Source organism: Nerophis lumbriciformis, linkage group LG01, assembly GCF_033978685.3.
Source record: "Nerophis lumbriciformis linkage group LG01, RoL_Nlum_v2.1, whole genome shotgun sequence".
In the NCBI taxonomy this organism is placed as follows: domain Eukaryota; kingdom Metazoa; phylum Chordata; class Actinopteri; order Syngnathiformes; family Syngnathidae; genus Nerophis; species Nerophis lumbriciformis.
In genome coordinates this window covers 54,641,888-54,667,388 of record NC_084548.2, presented here as the reverse complement: position 1 = coordinate 54,667,388, position 25,501 = coordinate 54,641,888, and the positions used below count along the sequence as shown (strand labels likewise).

Genomic DNA, 25,501 nt, shown 5'->3' with positions numbered 1-25,501 from the left:
TATATCGCGTATATCGATATATCGCCCAGCCCTAGGGTGAATCCTCTTGTCATCATTAAGTGTCTGTGACTCTTTGTGTGGCGAGGCGGGGTTGCTGGCCCGCTAGCATCACACAGTGCAACTAGTTAGCATGTAGAAGCTAACATGGACAAAATGATCACAAAACAAAATACCTCCGCACCAATGTGGGAATATTTCAGTTTAAACTAGAACACGATGAGTGTATCAACACCGAAGAGCCAGTTTGCCAAATGTGCTCGAACGCAACCATAGATAAACCCAACAAACTTGCACGCCCACTTGAAACACAACCACTGTGACCCGACAGTCCGCACTCACTGAGACATTTAGTGAACAAACCAAGTCAGTGTAAAGAAAAAGGTGTGTGCGCTGACAGAAAGTGTTGTTCAAATCACTACATCGCCAAAGACATGCTGCCATTTAATACTGTTGAAAAACTAGCATTTCTATACTGCTGCAAACGTTTGAAAGACATTTGCCATGTTGTCATGTCATGTTGGTGTTTCCTTGCTCGGAATCTGCCAGACTTAAGTTTTTGTCATATGACTTGTTAATAGGGTTGTCCCGATACCAATATTTTGGTACAGGTACCAAAATGTATTACGATACTTTTCGATACTTTTCTAAATAAAGGGGACCACAAAAATGGCATTATTGGCTTTATTTTAACAAAAAATCTTACGGTACATTAAACATATGTTTCTTATTGCAACCGAAGAACAATTTTGGCCTTAAATAAAATAGTGAACATACTAGACAACTTGTCTTTTAGTAGTAAGTAAGCAAACGAAGGCTCCTAATTTGTCTGCTGATGTATGCAGTAACATATTGTGTTGTTTCTCAAGCTGTAAAAATGTATTATTAATCAATTTGTTCATTTACTGTTAATATCTGCTTATTATCCATTTCAACATGTTCTATCTACATTTCTGTTAAAATGTAATAATCACTTATTCTTCTGTTGTTTGGATACATTGTTTACATTAGTTTTGAATGATACCACAAATTTAGGTATCGATCCGATACCAAGTAGTGACAGGATCATACATTGGTCATATTCAAAGTACTCATGTGTCCAGGGACATATTTACTTAATTTATAAACCTAATATGAATTTTTAAAAAAGGAAAAAAGTTTTTGTGCCGATAAAAAAAATAAATGTAATCATCGTAGTATCGACTAGATACGCTATTGTATTTGATATCCTTACAGTGGATGCGAGGTGTAGATCAACCTATGGCATTTGTTTACATTCAGGCGCGCTAGCTTTTGTTAGCGATGATGCCGGTGATCAGTTGTATCCTCCTAAGGTGTGCAGTGAAGCATGTTTAGCTATTCCTCATTCTGCAGGGATGATACTTGTAAGAAACTCACTTTTGTCATCGCCATGGAGGCAAGGATTAGTGATTTAGAAGTAGCTAAAACACTGCCGACTGCGAATGGTTGTTTGCTGCTAGTTAGCTAGCCATGTCTTAAAGCACCTCTTCCTGAGGGCGTTACAGTCTTATTGTTGGATTTAATATGTGTATTTGTTATGTGTATATGTATTTATGGCGGACTTACCTGGGACTTTAAGATGGGCGGGGCTACCACTGACAGGTGACCATGTCGGTAGCTTTAAAAATGGCGTCATTGTTTCGTTTGTAAAAACAGCGTGCTTCGTCACCAGCATACCCCACTGGTAAGATCATTTGTTATGTCCGCTTTGCTTTGTTAGATCAGCTGAATTATTGTTTAAATTCCATGCTTGCCTGCTTCCTTGCTTTTCTGTTTGTTGTAAGTCCGCTGTGTCCGCAGCGCTTGTTGTGCGGCGGACTTGCTGCGTCACAACCAGGGCAAACACTCACTATTTAGTCTTTGAACAACATTGGCAAAATTAACAGTAATGTGTGGATTGAAATCTGCTGGATTAGATTGTTGTCACGTTGCGTGTGTCCAGCTGCATTTCGAAGGTTTGAGTTAAAAATACCGGCACTTTACTTCCTGGTTTGGCTGATGGGATTTGTAGTTCTTTTATGTAGTTCTGCTCATATGTGTAATGTGTGCCTCAAACAGAGCGCCGGTGTTTTATGTCTTTTTAATATGATTGTCCATGAACCATAGAGACATTATAAATAATTCTGATCACATTTAAAACATTATATGACATAAATTAATGGTGATGATAAAATGTAATGCTAAAATTAATAAGTTAGGATAAAATCACAGTGATTGATAATATGTCATATCATGGTTGACAACATTATGGTTCAGTTGATGAATTCATGTTTATTATTTACATTATGATGATTCAAGATAGATACATTGTTTTATGTTCATGTTTACTTGTAGGTTATTACCTGCTTCTGCTTCTGCTGCTGCTGCTGCTGCTGCTACTGTTTCCGCAATAGTACCAAATAAAACAAGCAAAAGAGTGCAGTGCGAGTAATTCCTTTTATGCTGAGTGACGACCCCTATTCAGAGGGCCAATACGGAAAAAACTGAACACTTATAACTCCACCTTTATCGTCACTTTTTAGGCCAAAATGCATCCATTCTCCCTTTCTGTCTACACACCGTGTCTGCTTGTAAGTACTCCGTGATTGTGCGCTGCCGAACACGCCCCTCTGCTTGTAAACCCAGCAATGTCATGACGCGCCATCATGACGTGATGGCACGCCGTCATGCCCATTTAAAAATAACAAAAATAAATTGGGGACCGGTACTTTTCAGAGTATAGTACCGTTTATGATTCATTAGTACCGCGATACTATACTAGTACCGGTATACCGTACAACCCTGCTTGTTAATACATCTGTAGTGTTTATATTGTTACTCTGCACATTTGTTTAAACAGGTCCCAACTCGATTGCCAGTAATGCACAACTCTACCTCTGCCTACATGTTCAATAGTTAAGTGCAACTTTGTTTCTCATTTAATTTTTTGTTTTTGCTTGTGTATATTTGAGGGCCCCGCCCCTGACATATTTTATTGATTTTAGTTGTGATTTTTATTCAAATGCAACACTTTGCTAACAGACAAATTATATTTAATTGTTATTTGTTTGTTTTATTTAACTTGGAGATTTTAAAGATGACATTCCAATTACAACATTAAAATATACGAGAAATACACTTTTATTGCATTTGAAAGGATATACATGCATCATTATTATCTATTATCATTATATCAGTGGTTAATTTGGTCTCAAAAATAATGGCAATAGTATCGTTTATTGGCAATAATTTGTAGGTCAATTTATCATTGAGCAAAATGTGTTATCGGCCCAGGCCTGGTATCATGTCTGTATAGGATGTAATAGTTTATGATCCATGGGTCTCCCAGATTAAACGAAAGAGCAATTGAACGGATCAGACCTAAGTGAAGCTCAGGTTAGTTTGTCGTACGGGTGAGACCTTTGCATCCTTCACTCAGGGCAGCAGTGAAACTTGATAGCCATTAATCACTTTCATCGCTCCATACACTCTGGTTACCAAGCAATGTTGAAACGCTGGTCTGTCGTGTGGTTCATTGGGTCAGATGACCCAGTCTGAATGTCACTTTTGCGTATTTCTTTTCTTTGAAGAGTTTCTGCTGACTTGAGCACATGCTCCAATATAGTTGTTTTTACAGAGCTTGAACAAGTCATAGAATATAGTTCACCGGTCTATTTAGACCAATTTTTTCACAGCAGTCACTTTGATTTGTCACTAAAGGAAGAGCAAATACTGAATGTGTAATTAACGGCAATAGCTGTCTTCTTTAAAAAAAACTCTGTGTTCACAATAGCAGGATATAAGAAAATAAAGTGGTTAACCAGATTTAAGTCATTATTAATGTTAATAGTCACCCCACAGTGACATGAAGTAATGTTTATATTCACATCTACAGTATAAACATACAGTGCCACCAGGAATTCATGATGTCGCAATTGCCCCAATCTTAATGAATTATGAAATACCTTGCAATTTTGACCTCCACTTTTTTACACTTTTTGGCCAACCAGCGTTATCTTGGTCTTAGAGCACCGCTTAAAGGCGCACGTCAACTGTATAATCAAAACGTATGTTTTTTTCTTGCGTAGACGAAGCAGGAACAGCAACATGTAACAATATGTCATCTCTTAATTGCTCAAACGACACAATTGTCGTCCTTCTACGTAGCTCAGACCTACTTCTTGTTCCTGTCTACAGCACTAAGCCTTCTGGGTAATATACTATGTAAAAAATGACTTTCTAGGTTACATATATCTATATATTTATTTAACCCTTATTTATCCAGGATAATGCAATTAAAAACTGATTTTTATTTGCAATGATGACCTATCAAAGAGGCAGAATTTATATGTTAGAGATGTTGCTGTGTGATGATAATCTCATCATTTCCCATTTACCAACAGAAATTAGCGCTATAGATTGCTCTCAGCAGTTCCCAAATTCTCTTAACGTGCGGGGATTTCTTGAAACATAAATTAATGTTTAAGATAAACACTTTTCAAGCGTAAATCATCTGACGCAAGTGTCTACAACTTGTGGATTTTAGAGCAGACAGCGGACAATAACAAAACTTTTTGTGGTGTTTCTTTCTGTAATTATAATTACTTATGGCTATTATTAGTTATAATTAATTGAAACAGTACAGTAATTTGACCATTACTTCTGAGTATTTGATTTTACTGCCATTAGTGTCTACTTTTAAGTCTGTGTGTGATATAAGACGAGTAAAATATCAATACAGTAATTGTTTCCAGGTTTTGTTGAACTCCTGTGCTTTTTCAGATTAAGGTTATAAGGAGCACTTAAACATTCAACAATTCTGCGAGTATAATGATAACATGATCATTATGGTCACAATAACTGCACTATGAAATTTTCATATTTTTACATCCCCATTACTCGCATATATGTTCATCATCTTTTATAACAGTAAAGGTTAGCGAGTTTCTATATCGGTCCAGTGGTCGCACCGGTAGTAAAGACTAAACTGCTAATGCTATGTGTGCTGGCAGCAGTAGCAAGCTGTGCAGATCCTGCTTGCATTTTAATGCTTTCCGTATAATCACTTGGGTGGAATTTCTTCATTTGATTAAGCAAATCTGTTGTTGATTCTCAGTTCGAAAATTCCTTAGAAAAAAACTCTCCCGCCGGTCTTTCTTTGCCTCGGAGCTGCATCCGATCCGATACATTCTCGGTTATAGCGTCATGTTCATAGCGAAATACAAGATGATTTCTTGATGTGGTCTGCTTTTAACATCAACATAGCCATTAAAGACGTAATATTTGTAATCTGTACCAATATTACAGCGGATATAAGGTACAACACAGCTAGGCTGGTAACTTGTAAAGGAGCCGCAGATGCCTCGGGTGACATCATAGGTCAACCGGAAAAAAAGATACATTTATCCGCATTAAAAGGAAAAAAGCGCCCCTAAGTGTAGGGCACACAGCAAATGGCCAACAGTCACATTAGACAGAGTGCATGGACACTGGGACTTCTTCACACACAGATTGGAAGATAAATAAATAAATACATAAAAAAACAACAAGTGTTTGAGAAATCAGACTATTTTAGTGCATAGAAACATAGTGACTGTTTTAGCGATGCTGACTTCTCAGCTGGCTGATAAGATTTGGTGTGTAAAAGTTTCCTCCTTGCGGAAAGTTTGGAGAACATTTGTCGCAGATACGCAAGAAGTCTTCCTCTGAGACAGTGAAAAAGTCCCTTACGATCGATGCCATGTTTGTTTACAATGAGCTCCGGGGGAGTTTACGCCAGGCTTACAACACAGTAAGTAGGGGGAAAAAAGGGCCGATTGAGTTGCTGCCCTAAACCCACCTACAGCGCAGTACAGTGAAGGTTTATTTTTTCAATCGGTTATCAGAGCTGTTTTTTGATGTTATCTGATTTATCTGTGTGACGTCATATTTTTCCGCCTGATAATTATTGGTATGATATTTATTGTGTAACCCTAGTTAGTACAAGTATTTATTTTCTTTACAAGGAAGCAACATTTTGGATTTGGTCAGCATTAAAATGGGGGATTTGATTTTGCTCATATGTAGGCCTCTTCATTGTGAGGATATTAGATTATATCAGGGCTTCACAGCCAAAGAGTTCAGTTACTGATAGTTATTAATATGTCAGCCATAAATACAATTTAGCAAAAACAGCTGTTGCATGTCTTTGATTGCAAGATATGAACCTTTCCTGCAATGTTTTCTTACGAGATGAAGAGGCTTGCATCTCGTTGGAGTCTTTAGATTGACCTTCTAAAGAAAATGGCCAAAAATGATCCTTGTCATACTACCTAAGAGAAGAAGTTGTCTTCCTATTGTGCAACTTAATCACTAAGGAAAACAAAAGACTAGTCCAGAAGGCATTTCCTCCACCATTTGTTTATTCCAACTCTTTTGCATGTGTGATTAAGTGGAAGCGACCGCTAAATGTTGGATTTTTTTTAACCTCTTAAAGAGGTACTTAACTTTTTTTGGAATTTTGGCAATCGCTCATAATCATGATGAAAGACATGACGATGGATGGATTTTTTTAATGCGAGGTGGCGACTTGTCCAGGGTGTACCCCGCCTTCCGCCCGGTTGTAGCTAAGATAGGCTCCAGCGCCCCCCGCGACCCCAAAGGGAATAAGCGGTAGAAAATGGATGGATGGATGTAAATATTAAATAAACGGACCAAATGTGACCTCCACTATTCCACCCACCAAATCTGATGAATAACCATTCAAAAAGCGCCAACAATACACAATTTACATTTTGTGACTTAAATATTAGCCAAGTATTAGTAATGTTGTTATTATAAGTGCTAACGCGAACAAACTATTTACAGCGGCAATGTAATCATTTCCGTTTATCCCTATGTTTACATCATCGTGTGATCTGCTGTTTCCTCGCATCCCTGCTACCTGTAAGTTTATTGTGATCATAAATCATGCCTCTCACCTCGAAAGTGGATGGCTGAGAATATAATCCGACAAGTTGGGACACTTTGACCTAGGGCTGGGCGATATATCGAGTTTGTAAGATATATCGATATATTTTTAAACAAGATATGAATTAAGAAAATATCGTAATATCGATATAATTTATTTCACGTTAAAATGACCAAACACCACTTATTTGTTGTGTTCCTTGTTCTCCCCCACTCCTCGCTCCCTCTCAAGGGCTACTAAACCCCTCCCCTTCCTCCTTCCATTACGTGCTTGCACGTATAAGAACATCCCTGATTGGTTGGTTGTTTACTATGATGAGTCACGATTGGTTAAGATTAGGTCAATCAGAGGCAAGATAGGGCGGGTAATCGAACCAGGAAAGGAAATCACAACAGACATCCCAAATAACGACGAGAGAGTGGTGATTACAGTTCACTACACAATATTACCATCGCTGTGGTCTATTCTTTTATGTGTTTGCATTGTGAAATATTTGTTTCTATTTTTGCACTTTACTGTAATGTTATCAAGATGATTTCCTTTTTTCATAATTTTTTCTTTTGCTTTGATTGTAACTTGTCCAAAATAAACTACTAGTACTACTAACATGTACAACATGTAAAATACAGAACATCAGAGACAGAAACACTTAATCATGTAGAGAAAATATGACCTAACATCTTTGACAATCAAAGCATGATCGTAACAACCAACATTTTGTGTTATTAATGCGTGAACCTGCAATATAAACATGGAAGTGTAGATTATTTCCTCTGAATGCAAGTGCTCCTAAAACAGGAATACAAAATAGAAAATCTGGCAAGACACCAAAGCGCTGCAAGTATTTTTTTAATTCTCTTTTAAAACGTGTTTATATTTAAGTTAAAGTTAAAGTACCAGTGATTGTCACACACACATTATTTTTGTGTTGAGCTGTTTCAAAAAGCATAATGTTTTAAAAAACATATCATTAAAGCAAATTGATTGTCCAGTCATGTTGTTAAAAAATTTAAAAATATTGTCTCGGGTACACTTGGTAATGACAAAAAATGATATCTTTCTGCGATATCGTGATTAATTTTGAGTTAACTATGGACAAAATGTGATTAATCACGATTAGATATTTTAATTGTTTGACAGCCCTAATTATTTATATAGTTTTTAGCAGTTTTTTATTCAGTTTAAGAGCATGATGTAGACAAAAGCTCTAAGTATCTGCATGAAGCCAACTATTTTAAAAGTAAATTTTTGCATATTGTTTTAATTATTAAAACAATATGCCATAATTTACTAAATGTGTGGCACCTTGACCTTGATTGACAGTCTAAAAGTAACATGGTTTCCTTCAATCGTTATTTTGCAGTTTTATTCACATGTTTGTATAACACATAAAAATCGCAAATCAAATTGCAATTGCAATTTTGGAGAGAAAAAACATGATTAGCTCTTTTCTTAAAATCGTGCAGCCCAAATACAAGGTGCCTATGTCAAGACTTCCTGAAACCTAAAATAATCCCGACAGTAAATGACTATGCCAGTAAATGGTTAAGCTCTTAAAGCAAAGACCAATGATCTTTGTTGGGAATGAAAGATGATAGTGTGGAGCACTCAGCGTTTGGACTCCTTCAACTTCACTACAACTGCTCTCTCAGCTGGCCGGCAGATTCTCCAGAGATGGCTTCATCCTCCCTATCTGCCTCAAAAACTCCCACAAGGACTAGCAGGCTCTCAGAGGAATTGCAGGCCTACTTATGGAGTGGAAAAAAACATTGTTGCTACAGCTCCATGTGCTCCAGATTGAATTAGTATCTGTCTAAGCCAGAAAGAAATACCTTTTGAATGAGAACTCTTTTTACAGATAAGTAACACAGTGAACCTCTACGGTCAAACACTTTCAGTTCCAAGATGTTGATTGTTGCCAAAATATTTCCATATTGAGCTTCTTGCACCCTCTTTATCAACGAGTAAAGTTGCCGCTTCTATCATTCTCCGTCTTCTTTTTTTTTTTCTCTGCCTCTTCTCTTTGTTGACTCACTCAGCGTGCACCGGCTCTGCTTACCAGCAACGCCACCACGGCGTGGACAGCATTTGCATGGAAAGAAAACTACCGGTATTTTTCTAACACAGTACAGTGCATTTTTTAATTCGGTACTTTGTTAGGACCGGAATACTGAACAAGCATAGCCTAATTTATTACAGTTTACTTGGTACTGTACATTTTGTTATTTTTTTTTACTGTCACTTTGTAGTCGTATTAACCATGTCAGTTTGTCATATATAGGCCACTTATAGATTTGGTGGTACCTGTCCACCATAACTCATAAACACAATATAATAGGACTGTGAATGTAGCATGTCCATCCATTTTTGTTTACATTCAAGAGTGTAGACTTGTTAGAGGTTAACATGGCTTACTGTATCCTCCTTTGGCGGGGGTGCCCACACTTTTTCAGCAGGCGAGCTACTTTTCAAATGACCAAGTTAAGGTGAGCTACCTCATCCTCATATACTATATATATATATATACACCGTATTTTCCGCACCATAAGGCGCCCTGGGTTATAAGCCGCGCCTTCAATGAACGGCATATTTCAAAACTTTGTCCACCTATAAGCCGCCCCGTGTTGTAAGCCGCATCTAACTGCGCTAAAGGAATGTCAAAAAAACAGTCAGATAGGTCAGTCAAACTTTAATAATATATTAAAAACCAGCGTTCTAACAACTCTGTTCACTCCCAAAATGTACGCAAATGTGCAATCACAAACATAGTAAAATTCAAAATAGTGCAGAGCAATAGCAACATAATGTTGCTCGAACGTTAATGTCACAACACACAAAATAAACATAACGCTCACTTTCTGAAGTTATTCTTCATTCATAAATCCCTCAAATTATTCTCCTTCGGTGTCCGAATTGAAAAGTTGGGCGAATGTGGGATCCAAAATGGCCGGCTCCGTCTCGTCGAAGTAATCGGAGTCAGTGTCGCTGTTGTCCAGCAGTTCTGTGAATCCTGCCTTCCGGAAAGCTCGGACCACAGTTGTGACCGAAATATCTGCCCAGGCATTTACGATCCACTGGCAGATGTTGGCGTATGTCGTCCGGCGCTGTCTCCCTGTCTTGGTGAACGTCACGTGTGTTCGCCTTCTGTCATCCACTGTTCCCACGCAGTTAGCAGTCTAGCTTCGAATGCCCTGTTGACACCAATATCTAGCGGCTGGAGGTCTTTTGTCAATCCACCCGGAATGACGGCGAGTATTGAATTAAGCGTGTAAGCGTGTCTCTTAATGTGATGTTATGAGCTAGCAAATATAACAACTACACTACCCAGCATGCAACGATAGTGACGAGCATGCGCGGTAGCCCTGAGAAGCGTTGTTGTATGTGCTGGCAGTTAGAATGTGGTTATGAGCACGCTGTGAGTAAACGTTGAGAACTCAGTTAACACGCCTCGTCTGCATTATTTATAATTAGACAGACAACACACTTAATAGGAGCCATTTTGGGGTCTTTACATAAACACACAAATGGAAATGAAACGTCACATATCCCAGCATGCACCGCGCGCTTCTTCTACGGGGAAAAAAGATGGCGGCTGTTTACCGTAGTTGCGAGACCTAAACTTTATGAAAATTAATATTAATATTAACCCATATATAAGGCGCACCGGATTATAAGGCGCACTGTCAGCTTTTGAGAAAATTTGTGGTTTTTAGGTGCGCCTTATAGTGCGGAAAATACGGTATATATATTAGGGCTGCAACAACTAATCAATTAAAATCGATTATAAAAATAGTTGGCGATTAATTTAGTCATCGATTCGTTGGATCTATGCTATGCGCATGAGCAGAGGCTACTTTCATTTTTATTTTTTTTAATTAATTTTTAATTTTTTTTAATTATTTATAAACCTTTATTTATAAACTGCAATATATATATGTATGTGTATGTGTGTGTGTATATATATATATATATATATATATATATATATATATATATATATATATATATATATATACACGTATATATGTATATATATTTTTAATTTTATTTATTTATAAAACAGACATTTTTTGTCAACATGTTAAAAGTGTTTAATAAAAATACAAGCATGCTTAACATATACTTTCCTTTCTTTCACAAAGACAAGAATATAAGTTGGTGTATTCCTGTACCTGATTCCGATGACTTGCATTGATTGGTATCAGACAGGATTCATGGTAGTGCTGATAACTTCCACAATTTGAAATTTACATTGTGGAGGAGAAAAAAAGTCCTCCTTTGTGTCCAATACGACATGAAAGTGATTGGCTTTTGATATCTTATTGGTCCAGCTTCCATACTTGTTTGTATACACTTAACAAGAAATACATTGAAGGCAAACTCTGTAGCTTGCTAGCTTGTGAGCGCTAGATTTCTGAGACTCTTATATTGTTAGAGCTGGCAGGATGAAGCAGCACTTTTATTGTGAAGACAGGAACTGTGCGGTCGGTCTTTAGACTTTTGACAGAAGGTACGGCACAAGAGTCTGTTGAAATAAAAAGTGTTTTTTGCGTTCCTGCCGGCTGTTTTTTTCTTCTGGCAGCAGCCAGCGTCATCTCACAAGACCCTTGTGTGCTCTGAATATCAATCAAGTGACGGAAGTGATGTCATAGCTAAGATTGATGATTGCTAATTTTTAGGTACATTTTTTTTATGCCTGGCAGGCGATCAACTAACGCACCCTCCGCGATCGACCGGTAGTTCGCGATCGACCTAATTGGCACCCCTGTCCTACGGTGTGTAGTGAAGGATGTTTAGCTATTCCTCGTCCTCCAGTGGTACTTGTAAGACGCATAGCTTATTTGCCGCCATGGAGGCACTGAGTGCTGACTTAGAAATGGCTTTGCACTGTGGAGGGATGTTAGCTGCTAGCTCGCTAGCGAGGACGCCGCATTCCATTGAGGACATGCTCATTCGCTTGTTGCTGCCAAATAATGTCATCAATATGCATTATCATGATATAAAAATAGTATTAAAATCACTATCGTATGGCAAATTTATATTGTATATCGTTTATATTGCGCAACTAGGAATGTAACAATATGAAATGATAAAGCGCGGTAAAACATGTCACAGTTAGTATTACCGTTCCTGTGATTGATAACACTGGGATAAACTCAGACCTGTGACACTGCTCATTTACTGGAGAAAAAGCTAGCGCTAGCTATCTTAAATGCTAACATGAAAATAAGAGACAACAATGTCTTTCTCTATTCAAAAACGTTGCTCCCATATTTAAACTTGCATAAACACTTTGTTGTCTGAGCAACTCAGCTATTCAATTGTGAACACTGAACTTACAAGTTGTGCTCTCTTATACAGAGAGAAGCAATATGACAACAAGAAGTGAATTTGCATCATGTCACACAAACCGGATGTGACACATCACATTCAACAGTACCGTGATAGTGATGTTAACCGTGATCATTTTGGTGACAATAACTGATAAAATGTTCATATCGTTACATCCCAACAAGCAACCATATTGTTCATAGAACCCTACAGGAAGTCGAGTAGACGGAAAAAAGAACAACAATCTATTAACTAATTTCACTATATTCAGAGGATAATAATGAAAAAAATCCGGTCTTGGAATGTGAAAACGGATTATAGATTTTTCTCTTTTCATTGTGAAATAATACACTTTTAAAATCGGCTTTAGGTGACACAGGTGTAGTTAAAAGGATCCCCTCATTAATTTGAATTTCCTGCCAAGTGCAGTTTAGTCAGGCTCTCAGCAGCACAGTCTGTCCATTGTTATTTGTATTTATTTATTTTTTTCATGTTTCTGCTCTTTAGTTTATAATTACATACATTCTTTAGGGTGACATGACTTTCTCTTTCAGTCCCTGCATGTTTGTGTGTATTTGAAGGGGGTTTGCACTTTTTTTATTTGCCTATTAATCACAAACCCTGTGTTAGACAAGACCACATATGTTTTTCTTTTTATTTATCTATTATAATAAATAAAAAACAGCAAGTATGATGTGGCTAACAATGAAGCTAATGGGAATACTCTATTACACCCATAAGCCCTCTAAAACCTCCAAAAGCCGCCAACAATACTCCATATCCTGAATATTAACCAAGTATTAGCGATATTGTTATTACAAGCGCTAACGCAGACAAACAATTTTTAGCTGTGATCACAGAAAGCAACTAGCTTCGTCAGCTACAGTATTGATCGAGAGCAGACATTGTAAGTGATTGTTTCATTTTCTTCATGGTTTGTATTTTTTGTTTAGCACTTAGTAATACAGCTGCATGATGCTTAGTGTTTCACTAAAGCTGGATCTGTTTATCACAGTATTTAAAACTTGTAGCTCATCCTCTGTATATTCAGGCTAAAAAATATGAGGTCTTGGGTCATCATTTGTCCTAAAGTAGTCTTTGTTTTTTCTGATGAAGTCTGCCTTGAGTAATAGTATTGTTGTTGAAGGGAAAAGCAAATGTTGTGATACATCTGTGAAATTAATACACTATTGTATGCTAAAAATGACCAAAACATGAAATTGTGAATGTGCCTGTTACTACAATACATATACTTGATTTGTGTATATAAGATGTTGATGTAGGTTTTTGGATGTTTTATAGAGTGCTTTATGTGCAGTTCCCCTACAAATGCTACCACATATATACATGGATTTGTCTACACTATGGATAAACGGTAATAATGATAACCGTGGTAAAACTTCCGACAGCTAATATCATTGTTTTAAATAAAAATTTAATTTTTTTTAAAATATTGAAGCATTTTATAACTGCACTTTTATAAACTCACGGATTGACTGTCCCCGGCTCGCTATCCTAAATGTTAACATGAAAACAAGATACATTAATGTATTTCCCCATTAAGATATGACATACCCCAATTTAAACTTGTATAAACACATTGCTGTCTGAGCAACTAAGATATTCGATTGTATACATTGAACCTACAAGCTGTGTTTTCTCAGCGTAAGTGATCGAAGATCACCAGGTGGAGGTGTTTTGGGGGAGGGGAGTTTTTACGGTGCGGTCAACGACTGCTGAACAAAATAGGACGACAAAATGCTCTCAAAAAAAAAAAAAGATTGTATTTGTTACACACTTTTCATTTAAATACATATTAAAGTGCTACAGTACAAACCAATATTTAAATCAATGGAAGTGTAGACATAGACATAAAAAAAAGCATTGAGATTAAAACATTAAGATTAAAACACTATCAGTAAAGCATAAAAAACCCAAAACATGCAAATTAGTTGGTTTTCTAACAGTATGTTTATTTATTTTAGATAATTAAAAACAAATAACTTAGCAATATTTCAGTGTGTGTATAAGTACTTATTGAGCACTTTCAACAATACCACTGTAATAATGATAACCGTCATAATTTTGGTCACAATAACATTTGGTCACAATATTATTGTTATTACATCCCTAATCTATTTACTGTCCTTTACACACACCAAGACACTTAAAGGGGAACTGCACTTTTTTTTTTTTAAATTTTGCCTATCGTTCTCAATCATTATGAGAGACAAGAAGACAAGCGGTTGTGTTTTTTTTGCTTTCTAACATGTAAAAATCGTCTCGTTCTTGGTGGCTAGCAATGCAGCAAATGGGAGCAATTATTTATACCTCGAAATCACTTTAAAAATGTATGCAAAAACCGTCAACAGTACTTCATTTACGTTCTGTAACCTGGATATTAACCAAGCTATACCAACATTGTTATTGTAAGAGCAAACACTGACAAACTCTTTTTCTAGCGTAGTAACACCGACGTGCTTCTGTATTAGTCGTAAAAGGAAAGAGATCAGCTAGCTTCTACGTCAGCACGAAACGCGTTTGAGTTTGTAATGCACAACACAATTCGTTAAGACACCAATCTGTACTCACTGAAAAACATGAACAATCATATTACAGTATCTGTAATGTGTTAGCGCACATTTCATGTTTTGTTTGTACACAGCTGAGCTTGCCAGACAGTGTATGAACTGTAGATGTAATAACATGCATAGCGTACTGCGTGTAACATGATCAATATAAAGTGTGACTCCCGCGATGGACAGCCTAGCTCGGTTGGTAGAGCGGCCGTGCCAACAACCTGAGGGACCTTGGTTCAATCCCCAGCTTCCGCCATCCTAGTCACGTCCGTTGTGTCCTTGAGCAAGACACTTCATCCTTGCTCCTAATGGGTCGTGGTTAGGGCCTTGCATGGCAGCTCCCGCCATCAGTGTATGAATGTGTGTGTGAATGTGGAAATAGTGTCAAAGCGCTTTGAGTATCTTGAAGGTAGAAAAGCGCTATACAAGTATAACCCTTTTACCATGGTCTGTTTGGTCCAGCTGGCCAGGAACGTTTTTGGGTAAGCGCGCCATTCATGTCAAAATAGCTTGCCTTCAAATTCCACATGTTGCAGCTTTGAGTGATTTTTCACCTAACTCTCGGCTTTCGTCTGCTCCAACGTCTCAGCCTTTTTTCGTGCTCGCTTCTAGAATCAGTAAATTCATCCACCGTATATTTAGCTTAAAAAAGATAAGGTTGTGAATTCTCATGGTCTTTGTTGTTTGTTACCGTGTCTGCCATGATTAGAAGACACACATGCCTTGTTTACGGAAGTAGGACACACGTTGTTGCCAGAAGTCTACGGAAACGGAAATAAATGCGCCAAAGAACTAGTTCCGACAATGATTAAAATGACCAAAATACGGTAAATATTGTACATATTACATATTGTTGTGAACGTGTCTGTTACTACATTGTATATATATACGGTATATATATATATACTTGCAGTGTGTATACAAAACGTTGATGAAGGGTTTTGAAGTTGTTTTAGAGGGCTTTGAGGGCTACAGCGGCGACTCCCATTAGCCCGTTAGCCGAATCTTCCAAGCATCTTTTATCATCTTTAAAATAGTAATTTAAAAAAAAGACGTGTGTTCTTGTTTCTCATAATGATTGTGAACGATAGGCAAAATTGCAAAAAAAAGTGCCGTTCACTTCTAAGGAGAGCACCTCTCTCATATTTGTTTGATTAGCGGTAGACCTGTAACAGCACACAATTCAGAGATCACACTGCTTAGCTATACTTTTAGTTCAGGCATTTATCTTTTTAACACATTTATACAGATGCAAAAATGTAATCTGATGGTTTCTATTTAATCTGGGATTATAGATTAGGTTAGTGCCAAAAAGCGTTGGATGAATCCCAAACCATGGCGTGGGGTTTTATTTACCACTCTGTGTAATCAGGATTGTCATCCCCATTGAGTTGTTGGTATCCGTGCACTGTGAATATAATGTTCTTACTGCAGGAAGGCAATGCTTGTGTGCGAGGACAGAGAGGAACTGATACTGTGAGGCATGAGGACATTGCAGATGATCGTGCCACTTCCTCCTAGAGTTGGACACCACGTCTCTACACTAACTTGATTACATGAAACTACACACACGATAAAATGCCATGAGTGTGGCTCAATGTTGACAAAGAAACAACTCATTGTGTGAACGTTTATGCATGTGTTGCATTGTTGACCTCTAACACGAAAGCCAATGGGTGCTCGGAGGCTAAGCAGTTTATCCCAAAAGCCATTCACTGCCACCACTGTGTACAGTTCCAATATTTGCTCTCTCATGTACTTTACTGACTTTAATCTGATAGCTTGTGGTCGTACGTGTCGACTCCAAGGTGATGAATTTCAGGAGTCAGACTCAAAGAAGACACTCTACTCAGCTCCCAAAACAAAATAAAAATAAACAAATTTAGGCAGAGAGCATTTCCATAAGAAATGTATTTCGCTCTTGTAGTGTCAATGAAACTGAAAGTAGTAGTAAGCAGTTGTTTTGGTGGACATAATAGTATTAAAACCATCATCTTTAAAACTAACCACCATTACTTTCAATGATGTGAAAACATCACGACACCCCATAGTGTAATGGTGCGATCCATTAACATCGAAAGTTGGAAGTCGGCGCTGGGAACGATGTCACAGCTGAGTTATGAGCGTTACAGTTGCGAAGTCGGAAGTCAAAATTGTCACATCCACAAAAGCTTTTTCTTGCATTTGCCTTATAAACTATTTATAGAAAAATATGCACTCCCCCTGCAACCTTCATACACGGTGGATGAGGAGAAAACAGACGCTATTGCTAGCGATTTAGAACATGTACTGTAAATCGCATGAAAAAATTTAATTTATGCTACAGTAATATTACCATAAATGAACGTCCAAAAATACATTGTATATGGCTGATTTAGTGTGACAAAAAATAGTCAAAAGTGCTATTATTGTTTACACTCAGGTAGAGGTAGGAATAATAATCGATTCTCAGATGCATCACAGTTCGAATGTGGGCGATTCATGAATCTATGGACAAATGTCTAACTAACCAAAGGATAAATATTAGCTAACATTCTTTTAATGTTATGTGCTAACTGGGTTACTGCGGACACACAAGGAGGAGTAAGAAGTAGAGGACAAGCTACGTTAACCTCGGCGCTAAGCTATCTTGAATCTGAAGTATGAAACGAAAGAATAAAAGCTTGTTACACTTTAAGAGAAGGTTAACTGCATTACAGCAGAAAGTAACCAGCTAAGAAGAGGAATTTAGCAACTAGATTAATAAATCAGAAGAGACAATAATATCCCCACAGTACGGCAACACATATGTCAGCCATGGATGGGGAAGGGTCTGGCTACGGCTTCTAGCAAACAATTTTGACCGATGGGGTTGGACTTTCGGGACAAGAATTGAAAGTGACGTGTGTTGGGAGGATAAAAGTTGTGTGACCTTTTGCGGTAATAGCGAGGCCCGTCTGAGATTGACCATGTTGTAGTAACGTACTGCATTTGGTGAGAAAAAGAGACACACTGGGACTCTGAATCTGAGCCTTCATTCCTTGGAATGTTCTATCACGATGAAGCAGATTGACAACAACACTTCTTTAAGCCGCAAATTTATTGCGACTAAGGCCAAAATGTCTGAACATACTGTGGTTTTAGAAAGCACAATAATTAAGTTAAGTTAAAAGTTAAAGTTACGTTAAAGTACCAAACACTAGGTGTGGTGAAATTTGTCCTCTGCATTTGACCCATCCCCTTGTTCAAACCCTGGGAGATGAGGGGAGTTGTGGGCAGCCGCGCCCGGAAATCATTTTTGGTGATTTCACCCCCAATTCCAACCCTTGATGCTGAGTGCCAAGCAGGGAGGTAATGGGTCCCATTTTTATAGTCTTTGGTATGACTCGGCCGGGGTTTGAACTCACGATCTCAGGGCGGACACTCTAACCACTAGGCCACTGAGTAGGCCTAGTGGTTGAATAAAGGATGCCTGTTCGCCAAGTAGGGAATTCAATTTATTTGTTCAGTTAGCAGGCTACAACAGTTCTCACGGATTTAGTCTTCCTTTGGTATATCTGCTATGCGCATTAATAAAAAACAATCGGAAATGACGCAGTACTGCATACGCTTTTGCCAAAGGATGAGTCTTGCAGACATAATAATAATATTAATATTTAAGTGTAGTACATTTAGAATATATATAATAACATACAATATATTAACAATATAATAATTATAGATTGTGTGAATAGGGTTTAAACTAATTGTAGCCCCTGAATTGCAATTGTAATCGAATCGTGAGGTACCTAAAGAGTCCCACTTCTACACTCAGAATGGTAAATGGATTTTACTTTTTTTTTTACTTGCTTTTCTACGTTCAAGGTGCTCAAAGCGCTTTGACACTACGACCACATTCACCTACTGGTGATGTAATATCAGGAAAAACTGGGGGTTCAATATTTTGCTCAAGGATAGTTTGACATGGTCACATGGGGACTAAAGCCTGGAATATACTCTCGCGTCACATAGCTTGTTTCCTCCCCGATGGTGTCTTGTTTGATTTATAGTTATAGGTGGTGGTGCTAGACTTGTAATTTTCTTCCAAAACACTAAGGGGCAGTGTCTTCGGAAGGAGCATCTGCAGCTGTTGTTGACTAGATACTGTATTTCCTTCCTGTGAAATGACAACATAGTAGACAACTGTGTCTACACTGGAACAAATTATTCACAATCATCAGATTACTTTAAATGTATGTTTTATTTATAAACCAGAGGAAAATACATTCGTAAAGATGGACCGTGCAACTTCTGAACGAGTTCCGGCATAGAACGCTATTATTATTTCACCATTCGGGACATGGGACAAGAAAGAGCTATAATGTAAATAAAACTGTTGAACAACTATTTTTAGTATACGACATGCTGGCGTTAATCTGTATGGTCAAGTTCAGAGTTCACAAATGTCTGTAAATATACCGTGCCTGAAAGATTATTCACGGTGAATGAGAAGTGTTGGGTGTGAGAGAAAAAGACGCATGAGAGAGAATATGTGTCGGAATTAAACCTGTTGTTAGGACAAATTTCACAATAAAAGTTGAAAAGAGTGCCGTACTTTGTGACATTTTCTGGACGTAACAACAACACAATAAGGTGAAAAACAACACATTCAGTAATTACTTTTAAGCGCCTTGAGATATTAAGTACACAATATCAGCTGTCATGCAATTGTTTAATCACTATTGTTTCATTTCATACAGTCATTTGTGTGTTTCAAACAGAAAGTCTGCACCTGTGTTCAGGGACCCTCTTTGGCAAAAAACTAAGCAGTCACAGCTCTGTGTTCTGCATCGCCAGCGACGTGAACCTATGATTTTTGGGAGGTGCACATAGGCTACACATGGGGGAGGGACGACAACTAGCAACAAGCTATGCGACGCTAGAGTATACACCAGGCTTAAGGATCGAACCTGCAACCTTTTGGTTGGGAGACAACAGCAACAACAACATCCATCTAACCCTAACCCAGACTTGGGCATTTATTTTGACTGGCTTCAGAGAGACTAAGTTGTGTAAAAAATAGATTAATCTATAATTTATTGTAACCTTTAAACTTAGTTTGTATACCTGTGAGCATCTTTATAAAACACGTCATCATCACAAAATGCTCTTTTTTGAGGAAGCTACATAGCTATGGTGTTTGGTGTAGCTCTGCTATTTCTACTGTCCTCTCTTTACATTCAAATTGATACTTTGTCTATATTGGCACTTTGCTTGCCCTTGCTTTAATATGGACAAAAGTTTAATAGTTATTATTTTAAAACCAATGGCTAAATTAGATCCACTGAATAAGTGCACACGTCATTATCTAATTAGTTTTCTAATCATCAAGACAGTCGATGATTAGTCAATTATCAAAATAGTCATTATTGTAGCCCTATTCTCTGGGACCTCTATTTGAGCTCTGCCGGAATAGCTTTATGATTCACAGTCGAAATATGTCTTCATTCATCTTCTACTACCCTTGATGAAGCCCCCCCCCCCCCCCCCCCCCCCGCCCCCCCCCCGCCCTCCATTTTCCGCCTCAAGAGGTTCTTCTCTGATGGATGTATGCAGCAAAACTGTTAATCAGAGTCATGTACCTTAAAGATTTCTGTGTCAAGACTTGCAGTGGTGGCCACCCTGCTGCGGTGCGCACGAGATTCTTCCTGTTGTTTACAGTCCTAATTGTCTTGACGGATTATCAGTACTGACTGCATGAACGTTTTATTAGACATACTTATCTCTAGGGCTGGACTTGAAAAGTTAGATTTTCCATCATCTTCAGTCACAACAGAAGATGTCCAGCTGTTGAGATGCAGCTACCTTTGTATGCTGTCCTATCCCAACTAATTTGAACTAATGTCTTCAACAATCCTGGTGTTCTTTTAATTGAATATGCTCAGATGATCAACAAAAAATCTGTGTCCTGTTCACACTTGAAATGAAAGTGACCACAATATATTGTCAAATGTATTATTATACCCAAAGTATCTTATTTGTACCACTTTCTGATGCATTTCCTTTTTAGATAGCACCTGAGGTTATATAATGGGTGCCTCAATCAGTCGTTGATTAAAAATATTGATCACTTTTAGAAGGACAACTTTTACTTGCCTTTATGTGGCTGGAATTGCAGTTTGGAGTTTACCTTTCTGTGACCCTGGATTATCAGCTGGGAGGGGGGTCATCCCTCTTTCTGACTTGTCTCAAGGTCAGAGTTTAACTACAGGAATTGAAAGGAAGACACACAGGGTCACAACCTTTATAGAGCTTTAAACTTTAAAAGTCTGCATATGACTTGAGGAAGCTGACCACTTATTTAAACTCCAGGAATTTAGTGTTTAAGGGCGTACTCTCATTGGGCCTGTCGCACCGTGCTGGCCTTGGCCGTGATTCCCAATCCCTCTTCTGGCCTCTGCTGGCCTGTCCTCACTGCTCGCACTGAGCATTTGTGCTTCAGCCAGTTTGGCTGTGCCATCACTCTACACTACTGTATTAATTCGATTTCCCTAACTTTGTGAATTTTCTCCAGTTGTCGTGACTTGTGAGTATCCTATGTGGAAGGTGATTGCTGTCATTATTAATTACTTGCAAAAGGAATGAATGCAATACTTAAATGACACATATTTATTACGCACATGAATGTAGTTATGAGTTAGAGTGGGTTTTGGCTCTTCGATTATTTTGACTATGCCTATTCATTTCTAACATGAAACACGGGGGTCAGTTTAACAACTAGCGATCAATGATCACATTACAGTCATTCTATGACTCAGCTGCGTTGCGGGTGTATGCAGTTGTGTAATACCATGCCCTACCTTTTCTAATCGGGAGAGACGAGGGGAGAAGAAGTGTACATAACTTTGGCGCAGATCAGAGCACTCGCATGAGTTAAACGCGCTGATTTGACAGGTAGGTATGAAGTGGGCTCAGCACGATTGGCCTCGTGTAAGTTCACCCATTGACCAGCTCTATTCCAGTATGGTTTGCAACTTCATCATGTGCAACCCAAGCAACAAAACGCAGTGCAAGACTGACACAGATCTGACAGGGAAGACCTCAGTCAGCGTTTATCTATCTTCCATTCATTAGCTCCCCATAACCTGCACCACCTGTGCACATACACAATTTGACTTACTGCACCTCAACAAAGTCTTTGGCCAGTTGTCTTTCTGTTTAGTTTTTTGTTCTCCAATCAGCACATTCCTTTTTTGCTAAGAGACACGCACACACAGGGTGGGGTAACACTCATATCCTGTCCTCTAACCTCAGATTACACACATGCATACAGTCGCTATACTGTTGTGTTCCCTCTACAAGCTCCACATTCTTGCACTCCAAACGTCCAGCTTTTCCTCTCTTTTGGAAGCAGCTGTCTCAGTCGCTCTGTGAACTTAGAGCCCTTTTCGTGTGTCTGTACACACTACTGTCCACAGAGTTTGGGCTTTTGTGCCTGTCCCCCTGTTGTGTTGCCCACGTCCATTACAGGCTGTCGTCTGTCCGCTAATGACGGACTAACCCGTATACACTCCCCTCCCTCTCAGCAATACTTGGTCACCATTCACCAGGACTGGGGCTGACAGAACTTTGACTCTCCTGACAACAATGACACTCTACTTCACTTCAATCAATTGTCAGATTGCTGTGCTTGCATATGTGTTTTATGTCTGGATGTGCTCCTCTGCATAAACAAGAGTGTGGCTTGTGCAAGAGAGGGAGGAACAAAGAGAAATACATATACAATAGTCTTGTGTGCACATTGTCAGTCCAGACTGAGCACTGAACACAGCCCGCCCCTCTGAGCTTTTTTAATTATTTTTTTCCGTCCAAAAACCACACATCAGTGCGTAATGATCATGAGTGTTTTAAAAGGGAACTGCACTTTTGGGGGGGAATTTTGCCTATCATTCACAATCTTAATGCAAAACAGGAACGCATATATTTTTCTTTTTTTATGAATTCTAACGAGTAAATAATTGCAATCAAAAGTCAGCTTGCAATGGAGCCGATGGGAGTCGCTCTATTCTGCCTATAAAGCGTTTAATAATCATCCAAACACCGGGTTTTCTGAACACAATGTAAGTATTTATGTAATGTAGTAAAAGGCACATTTATAATAACATGTCATATTTACGTATTTTGATCATTATAAGCATTCTGCGACATATTCATTTAAAAAAAAAATAAAAAAAATGCCTCACTACGTTCACTTTTTCCTTCAACAACATCACTGATTACTACTCACTGCAGACTTCATGAGAGCCAATAAACATAATCTAACACCACCTACTGTACAATGTCTGCTGTTATTAGAATGCTGACTGTTAGGATGGTCATATCTTCTCATTTAGATGAAGAATGACTCATAATCCTCGTGAAGAAAGGGGGGGGGGGTTTGAACCAAGCGCAGACCAAGCGTCTTGTTTTTCTTGCCATTTCTGGGTCTAAATTGGATGCCAAAGTTGACCAACTCGTTAGGTTATGTCTCCATCCTTCCACCATCAAGGTGAGAGGCATTATTTATGATCTAGAATAAACATTTGCGATATCAGAGGCGTGAAAGCAGCTCACCAGCCGCTGATGTCAATACAGCAGCACAAGTTGTTAGCTCCCTCTGATCATGGCGCTTTTAAAAATAGTATGTCTGCGTTAATGCATATATTAACAATATCACTAATACTTAATTAACATTTAAGTCACGAAATGTAAATGTATGAGTATTGTTGGCATTTTTTAAATGTTTTTAGAGGAATTAATGGGCATAATAAAGGACCTCCTTTTGACTCTATTATGGTGGACTTTTATTTATGTTTATTTAGGAGTTAGAATGCATTAAAAAATACATCCGTCTTGTCTTTCATATTGACTGCGAACAATAGGCAAAAGTCCAAAAAAAGGGCAGTTTAAATGTTTTAAGGTTGCTACTCACACTATCATTAGTCTGTTTTTAACACAGAGATCTCAGAATATTGCCACATTAGGGCTGTAACAATAGATCCAGCATGCAGCTGTCTTTGCCTTTGGCACAGAAATGTTGATATGTAAAAGGGCAACTGGGCTTTTTCCATATCAACATGGCATCCCGCAATCATGTGATTTGATGCACGGCGATGTCAGCGTTTGCATCTGATGTGACGCCCAATTGTATGACAGCGACCAGCCGGCCATAGCTTTCAACACAACAAAGCGGAAAAAGTGATTGTCAGGTGTTGAAAGTCACACTTCGTTCGTGGTGTGAATGCTCTGATACACAGGCAACATCCCGCCTATGTCACGGCCCAGTTTGAGCCCCACATGCCCCCCTTTCTGTCTTTGCTGTTGAACTTTGCACACATCCCTGTTTTTCCTCTCCATTCCATTGTTGTGTCATACACGCACACACACTGCAGGAAATGTTTCTTTCAGTTCATGCAGTGACTCTCACCATGTGTTTGACAACTTCCCCCTCCCCCATAAAACACTATCTCCCATATCTTCTTTCACCTCTTCTTTATCTTAGATTTTTCACCCTTCCCTCCTTAACCACCGTAGGTCGGACCAGGGTCCCCTTGTTGTCACCAGTCAGTGTGGCTGAGGAGGTGTCAGGGGATTGACGCTAAGCATTCTTCTAGCCCGTTGCACTTGACATGGCGTTATCAGTGGAAACTGAGCAAGGGGAATAATAGGCAGAGCGAGGGTGATTGCAGGCAGCAGGGGATTGTTTGTATGTACAAGGGGAGTGTGATATGTATGTAAGGTAATAGGATAGGGGTGTGCCCACCATTGCTGCTCAAGCACGTTCTCCGTTCTGGGGTCTGTGTTTGCCTAGTGGACTTTGTCCCCCCCCCTCTGTTGTCGTCTGACAAACTCTGGTTTTGTAGAGACTCACTGGATACATGAGGAAGAGGCGTGCCTGGGTATACAGTTGGGAGTGAAAGGGGGGACTGATAAAAGTTCCATGTGAATTTGTGTTCACATCGCTTCCTCCCTTTTTGCTCTGCTCACCATCTTAACTATGCATGATAACTTTTGCTTTGCTCATTGTTCTTATTGTTCTTTGCCAGGCACAGTTATCTGCAAGTTCTGTAATCATATTTAGGTTTCGTAGGGTGAAGGAGGTTTTGGTGCGCTCATCATGTTTATTCACTGGCGCTAATATAAAGCCAAACAATGGTGTTATCTTCGTTACTAAGAAGTACATGTTCTGAGCGCTCACCCTCCCCAGCATGTGGTGTTCAGTAGATTTAGTGTAAAGAGGATTATGATTATCATGACTGACTCAACCCCGCTAAATATATTAGCTATAACACTGTGTTCAGGTCAAAGTGGTGTTGTGCTGTCTTGATGTGTGTATGTGTGTGTGCGCTCACTTGGCTGATGTTTGAGCTACAATTGTAATAAATGTAACAGTGTGGTGTTGCTGTCTTCTCTCCTAGGTGACATCACACAGAAAGGATTTGAGAAGAAAAGAGCCAAGCTGCTGGCTTCTTACATCCCCCATTTGCCCAGTAAGAACAATGTTTGTTTCACTTCTAATCACACCTCACTATTGTTAAACACTTCTAAATGAGGCTTAAAAGTCATAAGTTACATTGCAATTTCCAAGTTTAATGTGTTGTCTAGCTCTGTTTTGGAAACCCAAGTACTGTAACATCACTTGCTGAAT

At 38.6% G+C, this 25,501-nt stretch overlaps 1 protein-coding gene across 1 annotated transcript in view; it reads left to right on the top strand.

Annotated features, from left to right (window-relative positions):
* The window catches only part of dip2ba (disco-interacting protein 2 homolog Ba), a 71,442-nt gene that overhangs the window by 23,899 nt on the left and 22,042 nt on the right, over nt 1–25,501 (top strand). The window contains exon 2 of the mRNA XM_061987007.2: nt 25,272–25,343. Coding sequence (XP_061842991.2) covers nt 25,272–25,343 — 72 coding nt within the window. The remainder of the gene's footprint in view (nt 1–25,271; nt 25,344–25,501) is intronic.